The 13,652-nt window shown below is 45.0% G+C and overlaps 1 protein-coding gene across 2 annotated transcripts in view; it reads left to right on the forward strand.

The window, feature by feature from the left end:
* GALNT16 (polypeptide N-acetylgalactosaminyltransferase 16) overlaps positions 1–11,473 on the forward strand; it is a 59,112-nt gene extending 47,639 nt beyond the window's left edge. For both annotated transcript variants that reach the window (XM_072338208.1, XM_072338209.1), the window contains exons 13-15: positions 127–268; positions 1,609–1,725; positions 7,948–11,473. In XM_072338208.1, the coding sequence (XP_072194309.1) occupies positions 127–268; positions 1,609–1,725; positions 7,948–8,085 (397 nt within the window). In that variant the 3' untranslated portion in view covers positions 8,086–11,473. The remainder of the gene's footprint in view (positions 1–126; positions 269–1,608; positions 1,726–7,947) is intronic.
* Positions 11,474–13,652: the final 2,179 nt, after the last annotated feature.

A 13,652-nucleotide genomic window follows, 5' to 3' on the forward strand; every position in this document is an offset into this window, starting at 1 on the left:
CTTCTCTGTTCTCCTTTGTGGTTAGAGGGGCCTGTATTTCAGATAGGGGCCAGTTATGTTCTTGTAAGTATGTAAGTACCTTGTACTTCTTTGTTAACTGCCTTATGACTGTTGTTCTGCTTCAAGGGTTCCTGAAAAAGACTTGATTCCAGGGATAATTAGACAAGGAGGAAATTGCCTGGAGTCTTGGGCACAGGATACCTCAGGGAATACATTGGCTGGCATCGGAAACTGTAAAGGGACAGTGAACAATCCACCCGTCACTCAGGTAAGACAGGCTTCAGCTTGGTGCTTTCCTCCTTCCTCTGTCCCCTCTATGTATTACCAGTGACTGAAAAGACATCTCTGGCCTTTTTGGATTTGTACAGAGGTGAATAAAGGAAGAATTTGGCCCTATTAGTGGTTTTAGTAGTAAACAGGAAAAGAAGCTGTGGCCATCTCAGAGCACTACTGTCTCAACAGACACAGCAGCTAGGCATAGGGTAGGAAGGATTTTGTTAGACAGAGGCAACAGGTAACACTTGAATGTTCAAAGGCCTGGCTAGTCTGTGCAGTAAACTCATGGCCAGGGTTTGAATCATGGGGTGATCACCACTCAGGCCGTGGTTTGTGTGCTCTGAGATTTCCCTGGGGTCATAAATGTTCCTTAGTCCACCACTTCAGCTGTAGCTGCAGACAGTTGGACTGTGCCAGTTTGCAGATGTGTTTCAGCGTAATGCCCAAGCGGAATTTAAATAGACAAGACCTCAGCTGCAGTAATTTGGTGCAGCTTCTCTAACAGTGGAGCTGTGCTGGTTTATATCAGCTGAGGATTTATTGTCAGTCTCTTCTTTTAGTAGTCTAAGCAGCAGAGAAGCAGCTTGAGAAAGACAAGTGTCACAGTGGGATATTTTATGCCAGAAAATACATATTCACATCTGTTAACTGTTGGAAACCAGTTTGCAGCCAGCATTCAATGTGCCATTTAATTCACTCATTGTTCCATGTCATTACTGTTTAAAATCTCCAAAATGTACTGCATTTGTGTTTCTTCTTTGGGGAATATATAATAAGAATATTTGATTGGGTCAAGCATCCTTCAAGTGAGAGAAGGGAAAAATGAAGTCTGAGCTTTATGTGTGCTGGTGATATTTGATAGCCCATAGATATGTTTGCGTGCGTTTTGCTTCATTTTATAATGTATAGATCTCAGTTACCCTTTATAGAACGTTTGCTATGTAAAATATGCAGAAGCAGTTGCACATCATGTAAATCAGGAGACTGGTGGCCTCCATACTATATCGGCCTGACTCTGTAAAGCTGCAGAGCATGGAGTCGCAAGGGATCCAAGGTTAATCAAGCAGCTTGGAAGGTCAGAGAAGCCAGCTGTAGGTTTTGAAATAGTCATGGTTTGTCAAGCCAGAGCATAAACTTCTGATCAGGTGAGGACTGCAAATATAGTCTTACCAGGGAGCCTTTAGTAAATGTTGAAGAAAATATTCAGGTTCTTGTACTACCTAAAAGGAGAGAAAAAGAAAACAAACAAACAAACAAACAAAACACACAAAAACCTTCTCTCTCATTTGGGATCATAATGGAACCTTTCTTTTTCTTTTTCTTATGCCAAAGGAGTGGGTATTCAGTGACCCTGTAATTAGACAGCAGGACAAGTGTCTTTCCATTACTTCCTTTTCTACTGGCTCTCAAATCACACTGGAAGCCTGCAATCAGAAAGATGGCAGACAGGTAACTGTGCACCTTTGTTAATCCCTTCATTGTCACATCCCGGTGTTCCTACAGCAGTGCATCCTGCGGGTGCAAACCCAGTACTATCAAAGTGTGTCAAAGTCCCTGCCGTCTCTGCATCTCCCTCTCTGGTGTGCTGCATATGCATGAATGTATGACATTACCTATGGCCAAAGAGAGTGCAGACTACACCAGTGTGTTGATAGGTATGTGTGTGGGTGGATGCCCTGTGGCATCCACCTCACTCTGTGGATACATACACATTTAGGCAGGTCAGTGTATGGATTAGGCAGAGCATCAGGGTGATGTGGATGTGTTAACAGATGTTTAAAACTGAGTTTGTGCAATTCATTTGAGAAATCAACTGGCATAAAACAATGTATGTTCTGGAAAAACACGCAGCAGCAGTGTTGGCTTTGGAATGTTCTCAGCAAAATGCATCTCTGATCTGTCATGACACTTAGTGCATTTTGCCTTGCAATATGAGGTAAGAGACTGTGTCTGTGATGGGCATGTTGCTTTCACAGGTATGTGATATGCCTTTTTTATCAGGACTGGTCAAAATACAACATGTGACAACACAGCACTGGCAGACAGTGAATGGGCAGGGCTTGCTTCATCCCTGGTTTTGTGCTTCCCTCTACATTGAGAGAACAAATTCACCACCATATGGGGCTATTCTAGCTCTGTGTTTCCCAGCACATCTATTGTCTTGGTAGCGCAAAGATAAAAGACAGCTCAGCTTGCTACTAGTCTTCAGCACCATCTCTTTTGTCAGTATTTTTTAATGCTATATTTATCCCTGATTTTAGTTCCTCCTGAAAGAAGGCACTGAAATCCAGTCTTGCCCGTGTGTGGAATGCCTATGTAGACTTTCCCCTGGAGGTCTGGTTAATACAGAAAGATGCTGAAGAGTTATCACCATGAAAATAATGGGATTATATTCATTATATAGTATAGATCAGCTTTGCAAGGATATCCTAGGTGGGCTGTGCTTGCCTGTTCCTTTTTCCTTTTTTCTTGTCGATAACACCCTCTTGCTATGTAATTAGGTCGCTTAGCTTCCTCTTAGGTGCCTTGCAGCATTTTCCTCCCTGGCAGCAGAGAGGACTCTAGCAGCTGCCAAAATCAACTCTTTCTCCACCTCCTGTGTCATGGAAGGACAAGAGCCCCCTGGAGGGGTGTGGAGTACAGGCACTGTTAGCCAGAAGAGAGATTAATCCACATTAACACATGCAGGTTCATTCTGCTGCTGGAGTGTAGGATTTATTGAGCCTTGATGTGGTGATTATATACAGGCTCATTATAGAGATGTGCATGCACACTTAAGGATGTGATCTGTTGTTTTCCATTACCTTATGTGAACAAACTGCACTTATATCAAGGACTTGGCCTAGCAGATGATTTAGCCAACTGACTGTAAGCAAGGATTTTGTTTAAGCATTTCAAACAATTGGAGACCAATTTGATTCACAGCTGCCATTCCAAATCCTGCTGTGGCTGAATGGATGAGGTAGGGATGAAGTGGAAGAACAGCATGTGAATTTTTAATCTAATTAGGGTTAAGATGCTCTGAAATTTCAGGGTTGCTTGGAAGTCAGAAAAATCCCATTTCAGATTTGTACTTAGAAAGCCAGATCCACACACAGTGCTCAAGTTTGTCACATTCTTGGGGAATGTTGCTATACTATTTTCCTTCCATAAACACGACAGTAGTAATAGTTAATACTGATATTGGGTTTTAATTAGTTAAAGTCAGTCATCTTTGCAAAGTGACCCATTCTTTCTCCTCTGCCTCAAGTGTAGGAGGACCACGTGCATCTAATGCAGTTCTCTGCTCCTTCTGGGAGCTGACTTTTTGCTAGTTCCCCTCTAGAGTACGATGTGAAAATAAAAGCTCTTACAGGGGTCATCTGGGTTAGCAAGGCAGGATTCTGGCAATGAAGAGACAAGACAGAGAGGTAGTTTATTCTTCCTGAGCTGGAACCCTGACTGGAAGAGAAGTGAGTATATGTGTTATCCTAGGAGGAGATGGCAGCATGATGAAACTTGGATTTGAACATCTTTGGTATCACTGCCATCAGTGGTCTTTGGTGGAAGGCATTCAGGCTTTCCTGGATTTAGATGTCATGTTCTTGGCTGAGTCACTCAAAAGCCAAGTTCTACGACAAAAGGTAGGACAAGTGGTAGCTTTGTTCGTTGGTGTCACCATAGCAGGTTGTTTAGATCTTTACAAGAGCACCATAGTGCTCCTAATGCTGCTTACTGCTTTCAAAAGTACTGAATCTGTGCCTGTGCTACACAGCTGTTGTACATTAAGCCTGTCCACGGGGAAGAGAGTTTTGTTGTTTTTTCTTCAGCACTAACAACAATCTCATGTCCATCTGACATATATAATACTCTAGCAGAGGCTTTAAAGTATTATGAACTGTATCCATGGAGTATTACCTCAAAATAACTCTAGAGCCTTGCGAGCAGAATGATGCTATAGACAACGCTCCAAATGCAGTTGATTTTTGATTCTGTTAGGCTCCGTCCTTAGGCTAAAAGGAACCGGCAACAAAATCTATTTGGTGCCATGATCCTGTTGATCATTCAACAGCAACAGCCGGCACTGCTAGCACAAGACCAGCCAAGAGCTGTTGTGCATAATCAGAACTAGATTTCAAAGCAGATGGATGTCATCCATAATGTTATTTGGAGAACAGCATTTTTTACTTGAATGCACAGTAAATTATTGCCTTTAGCTTTTGTTTTGGCTCTGACTGACGGTGGGAGTGGTATTTTAATTTGTATTATAGTGAGAACAAATAGAAGGCAAAGTGAGAGTCAGGCATGAAAACAACAGAATAAAAATGAGAAACATTGGCATGGTATTTCCCAACAGAACAAGAAACACTCTGAGAAATCTTATTAAACAGCCGTATTTCATGAAAACATGCTGAAGTGATGTGACCCCTTCCTGAAAGTAAGGACACTTGGTGTTCTGGTGAGACACCCGGTATATGAAGTGCTGTGTGCCTTTCGTTGCAGTTGGGAAATTTTCCCCACCTTGCTTCCCAGTGTCTCCTATTACCTGGGTGCAAACAAATGCAGCTTCATGCAGCCTTTCAGAGAAGAGGAGTGAAGACCTGTCTGTTCTGGAGGCAACTTACTCAACAACTTCATGATAATAAAGCAGATAAATGGTTCCTTGCAATATACCAGAGCTCAAAAACAATTCTCAGGAATCAAGATTTTCTCTCTGTTATGCAAATTTAAGAGCTCAGAGTTGGAGATGGTACCTGCTAGATGCTGGCTTGAGCTCTTCTATCGCACTCTCTCTGCTCACATGTTTAAAAATTAGTTTGTCATCTTCAGCACCAGCTTTGTGTTGCCCATGACTCTGCATATGCATTCAGTTATTAGTTCTTCCTACATCTCTGTCTGAGGCATCTCAGTCCTAATCAGCAACATCTGCTCTTCCCAGCTGTGTTTCCTGAGCTTGGCCAACTCTGTTATATTTTCAGGGTTACAGGAATTTGAAATAAACGTTGGACTGATTGGGTTGCTGTGGGTTAAAAACCCTTTTAATTATCCTGAGAAATTACACTACTGTTAGCACTTTCATCCCTGTATATTGGGCTGTATTTCACCAACTGCTGGATGAGAACTTGCTGTTTCTGGCTTTTCTCTTAGTGACTGCACACAAAGTACTTCTATCCAACAGCCTCAAGGAACTTTACAAGGAGTGAGGAGAGTAGAGAGAGGGGCAATATTTCGATCAAAATATCTCTTTTTCCATCTCCACTCCAAACTTGCTGTAACCAGTAAACTGTATTAGCTCCATGTGCAAGTGGAAGGGAGACTGAGAAAGATTTTTCAAGCCAAAGCTTTTCCCAGCTCTTCCAAGAGCTTCCCTAGTTCCAAGTACAGTTCAGTCAAAGCCATCTGTGGATTAGAGAGGAGAAGACTCCCAGTGAAGTTTGGTTGTGTATGCAGGAATTAACTATCGTTTATACTTTTTTTTTTTCTGTTTTCTCCAAAGATGGAGACCATCACTGCAATGTATAAGCTAGGCTGTCTGGGCTCTGTTTGTGGTCTTTGGAGAAAACTGAGCCCTCCCTGAAGGTGTTTGCATTTTGGGCCTCTCCTTAAGTGTATCACTAGCTGACTAATTTAGACTTCTGTGCCCAGCTCTGAGGGGACTGAAGGTGAGAGATAAACACCTCATCTCCTGTTTCCACACATTCCTACTGCCCATCTTTCTGAAGGGTGTGAAATGGAATGTGTCCCTGTAGGGAGGTCAGCTCCTGGGCTGCCACTAGCAATTTTATGGCAGTTGTGCAGCAAGGTCTTGTGAAAGGCTCAGGTGAAATCAGGGGAGCTTATTGGGTTTGTCATGGCAGGCAGTGGAACAGTTTCTGAGCAGGATGGGTGGAGTCCATCATTTTGAAAATATCATCTATGAGAAATGAAGGAGCCCAATGGTTATTTGGGCCAGAGGCAGGGACAAGGATGGAGGTCAAGGAAGAGTTTCCCTCAGTACAGTAGGTATGCCTTGAAGCAGGGAGTTGGAGAAGGGCAGATGGCTCTTTACAGAGTTGTCTGTGACCCTGTGAAATGGTGATGGGCAGAGTGGCATTGCACAGAGATAACACACGTTAGGCAGCATGTTGCTTTATGGTATTAACACTTCCTCGGCTCCTTGCAGTGAAAGTTCTGCCAGATGAGAGCCAGGTGGCTCTGGGATCCTGTGTAGACACTGGGATGCAGCAGCTGGTGAGGGTATTGGAGGCTCCTCTGGTGACACAGACTGTTTTGGGTCTTCCTCTGCATCACTGCCTTTCTCTGCATGCTTGTTAAAATCAGCTTCTTCCTGCTATACAAACAGTTCTCCTTCAGTAGTGTCCCATCGTTCAGGGCTAGCGGCTGTGGCAAAGTGATCTTCCACCTATTATTTAATATTGAAAAGGAATATGAGATACATTATGAGTGACGTTGCTCCAGGATTTACAATTACCCTGCTCTCCAAGAAGCTGGACCAGCACGCAGATCTGAAGGAAAGCTGCCAGCAAGATGTGAATGCACTGGGTTATCTTAAAACACACAGCACGTGGCAATCTAAGCTGCTTGCTGCATTACTTACCCAGGAATTAAAATGTCAGCAGGTTTTGACATTGGATATCACAGAGTTTTGTTTTTTACTCCTTTTTCTCCTACGGCTTTCAGGTCCGTCAGTGCTGCCAAGGTGTCAGTCACAGGAGTTAGCCAAAGCATCCTCACAGTTACCCCTCAGCTGTTGTCTGACTGTGTGATGGGAAAAAATGCCAGGAGTCTGTAGCACTCAATCCAATAACCGGCTGGTCCTAACTGTGCAGCATGGGAGGGAAATGGCACAACCTCACCTGGGGGATTCTAAGTCCACAGACTCATTTCTATATTTTTTTCTCCATGCTATCAGCCACAATGGTCCTGGTTCTTCCAGCAGAGATGGTGGGTGCTGCCTTTTCCCAGCAGAATTTGCAGTGCAAGGTTAGGAGATATGTTTTGTTTCCTGGAAAGCAGCACAGAAAAAGTAGGTCTTCAGGAAAGGGTTGTGTGGGGAGCCATGTGGAAATGCTCTGATAGAAGCAGGCCCAGAGGACAGTGCTGCAGAAAACAAGTGATGATACGTGCTGAGCAGCTGGTGGATGGGCACTTACAAACGAATGTTTGTAGGGCAGATAAGATTATGAAGAATGAGCTGGTGCAGGAGGTGTGATGAGTTTTCAGTGTATTTCTGATTAAAATCTTGGATTTGATGAGAGAAGAGATACAATCTTGTCAAACAGCAAGAAGTGTGGTCTTTGCTTTCTGTGGATGGTTTGCTTTCTGTGCATTGGAAAGAAACTGTAGAAGGGTTTCAGGTTTTCAAAGTGATTTCAGTGCCTAGAAGTGAAGGGCACAGAACAGTGGGGAAATTCATGAGTATTACGTGCTTTTGGGAAAGCCATGAGTTGATTATTTTGTGTTGTCAGCCTTCCAGATGCTTCTGAATATCTAGTCCTGTAAACAAGATGAAAAAGTTGAGATATTATTAATACAAGAAAACAGTGTCTTGGAGATGCTGCCAATACCCAGATTTTCCAGTTTCCCCACTTGTTGAGGTGTATTTGAGGTTTATGCTCAGCATTTCTCTTTGAGCATGAGGGCAAAGTTACCTAATGAAGTGGAAGTAACAGTGTACTTCTCTCCTCACAGAAGTGGAAGATGAAAGGCAGTTTCATTCAGCACTTTGTCAGCGGTCTTTGCCTGGAAAACCAGACTGGGAGAGTGGTGACCAACCCTTGCCAAGCAGATGTACCCGGCCAACAGTGGGAGCTGCTGCAAGCAACGTGATGGTAGCACAGAGATCTCCTTGTTTCTTTGTGCATGAGACTTTGGGAACAAAGAGGAATGGTTTTGTTTTTCTAACACTAAATGTTTTCATTGTGCCCATCAGCAAGCCACCATTTCAGCTGAGCACTTGGTGTTTTTGAGCTTTCAGAGAAGAAGCTGTGGGTGAGAGAAGAATGAGGAGAGTTGTTGAAATCAGCCATCTCTTGTTTTAAGTTCTCCTTTGCAGCTGATGTTCATGCACAACAGCACCCAGAGAGAGGAGAGCACCTAGCCTCTAATATTTGAAGTGACCAGAACTGCCTTGCAACTCTCCCCCTTCCAGTCCTTTCTCTGTGTTCAGAGTCCACGACCCTCAGTCAAACAGCTTGAACAATGCTTGTACAAACATGGGTAGCTCTTTGTGTTCCCTAGCATTTCACTTTAACATCATGCATCGTTCATGCTGGTGTGCTGCAATGAGGACTGGCCAGAAGAGGAGCCATTGTGATGAGCAGAGGTGCAGGGAAGGAACTAGCAGACCCTGAGGGAGGTTTGTAACACCTCTGTGGGAGGCCTGGCCTGCACCTTCCTCTACCATCAGCAGTCAAATGGGCTGAGCTTGGGAAATGGGGCACAAGGCTGACTGGCCAGCTGAAAAAGGGCCAGTCTGTTTAAGAAGCATAACCAGGGATTCTGGAGGGGTCTGTTCCCTGCTGAATTCCTGCTTCCAGTTTTCTGTGGGTTGCAGATCAGTCCTGCCTCTCTGAGCCCAGCAGGACCTGGGTTTGGGGCACCATGCTCCTGGGGAGCTGCCCCTTGGTGGTCAGTGTGTGCTGGTGCTCTGGGATATGAGATAAGCCAGGGCTGTTCGCTGACTACTTTTTCTGCCCACAGTACCTCACACCAAAGGCAATGTGTAGTCTTTGTGGGGATGGCCTGGTGTGATAAGCCATCCGGTCCCTGTGTCCAATTGCTTTTCCCCCTCTCACTGAAAGAGAAGCTGAAAAGACCCAGAACTGATCTTCTTGCAAGGCCTGGCTTTTCTCCCTGTGGGGGTTGGTTGGTGAAGCTGAAGCTGCCCCTGCACAAATACTGCCATAGTATAGATCTGCCCTGTGAGATGTCTCCACTGTATGCTGGAAATACTGATGGCAGTGGTGTCTCTAGCTCATGTCCCAGCCCTGTTCCCAGTTACCACTCAGCTGGGATGCCTATCAATGCAAAGAAAGGGATACAAACAAATAAATCTCCACAACATTGCTTTGGAACTCAGTTTTATAAGCCAATCCCCCCCCACCCCCATCCTCCAAGGGCCATACAGGTGCTATCTTGAGAATACATTTGTCTGTCTGTGTCCTTTATAGTCAGGTATAGAAGAAGAAGAAGAGGAGGATCATTTGGGTTCTGAACAAGAGCTGTTTTTGATCATGTTTGTATCCCTTTTTAATTCTTTCCTGTAGTTTGGTATTACCCCAGATGACAAAAGAACAGATGCTGTTCTTCATACATGTTTGCATGTGCTCAGAAATGCTTGTCTGACAACTGGAGGATTTTTTTTTTCTTTTTCTTTTTTTTTCTCAGTTCTTTTATTTAACAAGTGAAGTCATTCAGGTGCCAGGAGCATTTTTTTCCACTTCCACCTCCACTTTGACATCAACTCACCATCTTCACACCAGTTAGCTGGCTGAATGACCTGACTGCACGGGCAATGCTCAGGAGGCAATTCCCTTTAGCCCCTAGCTTGACGCATGCTGCAGCTGCACTCATGTGTGGGAGAAGTACTGGCTGCAGAGACCTCTCTTTCCCTGTAGAGATGCTTTTGGGCCCAAACCACTGAGGCCACAACTTTAGGAAGCAGGAAAGAGCAAATAAGGAAAGAAAATAGGTTAGGAAAGGAAATAGGAAAGGCAGACAGACCCATTCGGGGAAGAGAAGCTATACTACTAACAACTGCATTTTTAAACAAGAACTGTGCTGCTTCCAGAAAATATCATTAGGCAGTAGAAGACACAAATGGTCAAGTTCTCAGGCACGTGGCTTGAAAAAAATTGATGCAAAGACAGATGAAAAGCTATTGAACAGATATCATATGTAAGCTCTGCATACAATGAAGTGTGAAGTGATTAGTTATTTTCATCAAAATGTATCCTCAGAGAACAGTTTGAGCTTCCCGTCTCACTCTCTGGTAGCTTATGGGTTGCAGCCGACAGTATGTTCACTTATCCACCAGGTACTGCTTCCTCCCTGCTTTGTCCCACTATATGTGTGCAGCTTTCTTGCAGTTCCTTCATCATAACCAGACTGGGACCAGGACCCAGATCCTCAGCAAACAATTCTACTGCTGCAGACTGCAAGAACTCTGCTTATGTACAGCCTGCAAGCTCTGTGCCAGCCCTGATTCGAAGGGCTCTGGTTAGATGGAGACAAAGGCATGCTGCCTGCTGCCCTGACTTTGTGCTTGGCTCCAGTGCCGATCCAGGTTCCTGATAGCTCCCAGGGCAGCAGTTCCTGGTCTGGCTGTGTGGTTTGCATCTCTCACTGCTGCTCACTGACTGGCTGAGTGAGCTGGCATCCGTGTGGGGCTGCAGGCTGAGCAGGAGAAGACTGGATGCTTTTATTCAAGTGCTCTAGCCTGGGGAAGAAAGGGGAAAGGCTGGGCTAGATGCTAGATATCAATAACTCAAATTGTCCCTGGACTTTGGGGCTCCTGGAGCCTGGACATGTTATCTGAAGGTCACCCCTCCATTGCTGTACTCTGCTGCCAGCCAAGGCACAGCCCAAGGTGCCTTCCTGTAGTCACCTTCTCCAAGTCAACAGACTTTAGGAATTGCTGAGACATAGACACGTAACAAAAAGCTGCTTCTAAAGGTGACCAAGTGAACTTTTTCTCATAATAAACAAAGGCCATCCAAACTCATAGCTGGCATGCTTTCCTCTTCTCTAGGAGGTAAGGGAAGGAGGAGGAATGTCATTCTGCTTTTCCCACAAGGTCCAGCAGTTTGGAATGAACTCCAGTAGGGTTTTGGAAAGAAAACCAACTGAGCCCTCAGCTTCAGCCTGGTGATTTGTATCTCAGACACTCAGATCAGCAGCTGCTTGCCCTTGTTTTTCTGCTTCTTTTAAATGGGCCCAAGATTGTGAAGGCAAAAGTTTGCATTGATGATAAGAAAGCTGGTACTGTTTCAGATCATTCAGCATGACTTCATGTGCTACCAACCAGTGGTTAATTTAAGAGGGGCTGAAGCCGCTGTTGTACAGAAATCAATTCAGGTTTATTTTCCCCCACTCAGTTGTAAGTTGCACTTTGCCAGATGTAATTTATGTGGAACCCAGATTTGTTTTCCTTTTTCTTGAAGAAAGCATGTTCCAGAACCTGTCTAATGCCTGGAATAAAGCCCACTTTGAGACAAGTGTGTGTCAGCCTGTTCTTGCTCCCCTGGTTTCCCGTTGAAGAAGAGCCCCTATTCTCATGCCTTGTCCCCGTCCCCCACCGGATTTATGTTCCCAGCTATGCCCCAGCCCTTTGCATGGGGGGGTGTTAATTCTTCCCTTACGCCCTTACTTAATCTCTCCATGCTATCAGCTTTTCTTCCTTATAAACTCCCCAAAGGCCTTTCTGTTGCCTACAGCTCTAGGGGAGGGTGTGGCACAGCTTGCTGGCACTGCACAGCTGGGCTCACATGCTTGTGACTGCGAGTGGGCTGGTAAAACCTGTCCATACCTGAAACAAATGGACAAAAACAGCCAACAGTGACAATTTGGAGGCTCCCAAAGAAAGAGTTTGTGTATCTCCCCACACCCCTGTGCTCCTTTCTTGTGACTTTTGAGCATCTTAGGCAGCAGCAAAGAAGTCTTGGAGATCTGTGGAGATCTCTGCCTGTGCATGGTTGGAGGTGCTTAGATCCCACTGGTGACTGAACGGTGATCAAAAGCAGGGCAGAGCCAGGGGGTGCTGGAAATGGCACAAGTGGTACTGGGTGAGTGTAGTCTGAGTCAGGGGCATCCCATCCACATAGAAACAGCAGCTTCTGTTTGACATCTTGACAGAAATTCTGCTTAACAAATCCAAGTCATTAAAATATGTCTAACCTCATCCGTGCACTGCATAGTACAAAAGGAAGAATGAGAGAAAAGATAACTAAATAATCCACTTGGGACAAAATTGTGTTTTAATACAATTTTGGTGGAAACCAGCTGCTCTGGCTGCCATTTCCATGGAAACTAATAGAGCAGCACTGCCCACGGCAGGGCTGTGCTGGATAGGGAGCTGCCTGGGGACACTTGGATTTGCAAGTGTGAACCAAACACCATGGGGTTGCCAACCCCAAGGGCCCCTCTGTACCCTTGGAGTGCTGCAGCCGCAGATACCTGCTGGGGAGAATGTGCACTGTGATGTGGATGGGTCTGCAAGCACAGCAAAGGGCTCCGTTCCTCGGGTGAAGGGTATGATGCAGATGCTTGGGATGTTTCCTCCATGGCTCCTCTCGAGCGTTCACTGCAGCAAGGCCCATCTTTTGGGGTTCTTATTCTCTTAAATGCTGTTGTGTGAGGTTTGCTTCGCGTGTTTTTTAGCTAGAGGCTGCAAGCAATAATGCTGTTGACAAGGACAACCAAATGATGTCAAAGTCCCTCTCATTATCCTGAACTGAAGAATCACATCTGCCTTCTGCCTCTGCAGATGAAAGCGGTGCTCAAGGAGCCCCACTTAGGACTGTGGAGCACTTTCCAAGGGAATCAGCTGCTCCAAGCTCCTTTTCCCCTCAGCAATCTAAATGCTAAATAGATCTTAAAGTAATTACCATATCTGAGATGAGGAGCGTTTTCCCCTGCAAACACCTGATGCTCATTAGCAATATTTAACCTGTCAGATGTCACCTCGGCTTGTTCTAAACTTTCTTGATGGGTGTTTGTCACTTGTCAAGTGCTGAGTCTCAGCTGAAGCACAGATCCTTTGCCCTACAAGACAGAGAGGCTATAAGTTTCTGGGAAACTCCTCCCTGTTCTTTCCCTGCAGTGCAAGTCATCCACAGATATTTAATGCAAAATAATTCAGAAGAGCTTCACAAGATAACATTTGCTGTTTTGCACCCTAATCCCTCCCACCGGCCCCAGAGCAGCTGCATAACTGGGTGAAATGGGGCAGACTGTGGAGGGAGAGCTCCCATGGTGAAGGAATTGAGAAACTGCCTGATGCTGAGCCCTGTATTTTGGAGAGGATGCCGTTTATTCCTCACATATCTCAATGCACGCTTCTTGAAAGTCTTAATCAAATGCCTGATTTGAATAATGCGTGCTTCATTACCACAGGGGCTCTTTACCCTGTAATGTACTATGAACATCTGGAGTTAGCAGAGTACAGGAGACCCTTCCATGGGTGTGCTCCACACGGTGATGCTGTTGTTCAGCTTCTGCAAAGCCCAGTACAGCACACAGCATTGATAGAATGGCCTGGATAACCTCAAAGGCTTTCGGTATTGCTCAGAGGTGAATCGAGAGCTGCTGTGGATGTTTCCACTGAATTAGATAAAAGCCATCCTAGAGGCTGTGAGCATGTGTGGAAGGGTTATATGGGGTGCTGATTGTACCCC

This window comes from Excalfactoria chinensis, chromosome 5 (genome assembly GCF_039878825.1).
Source record: "Excalfactoria chinensis isolate bCotChi1 chromosome 5, bCotChi1.hap2, whole genome shotgun sequence".
NCBI classification, from domain to species: Eukaryota; Metazoa; Chordata; class Aves; order Galliformes; family Phasianidae; genus Excalfactoria; species Excalfactoria chinensis.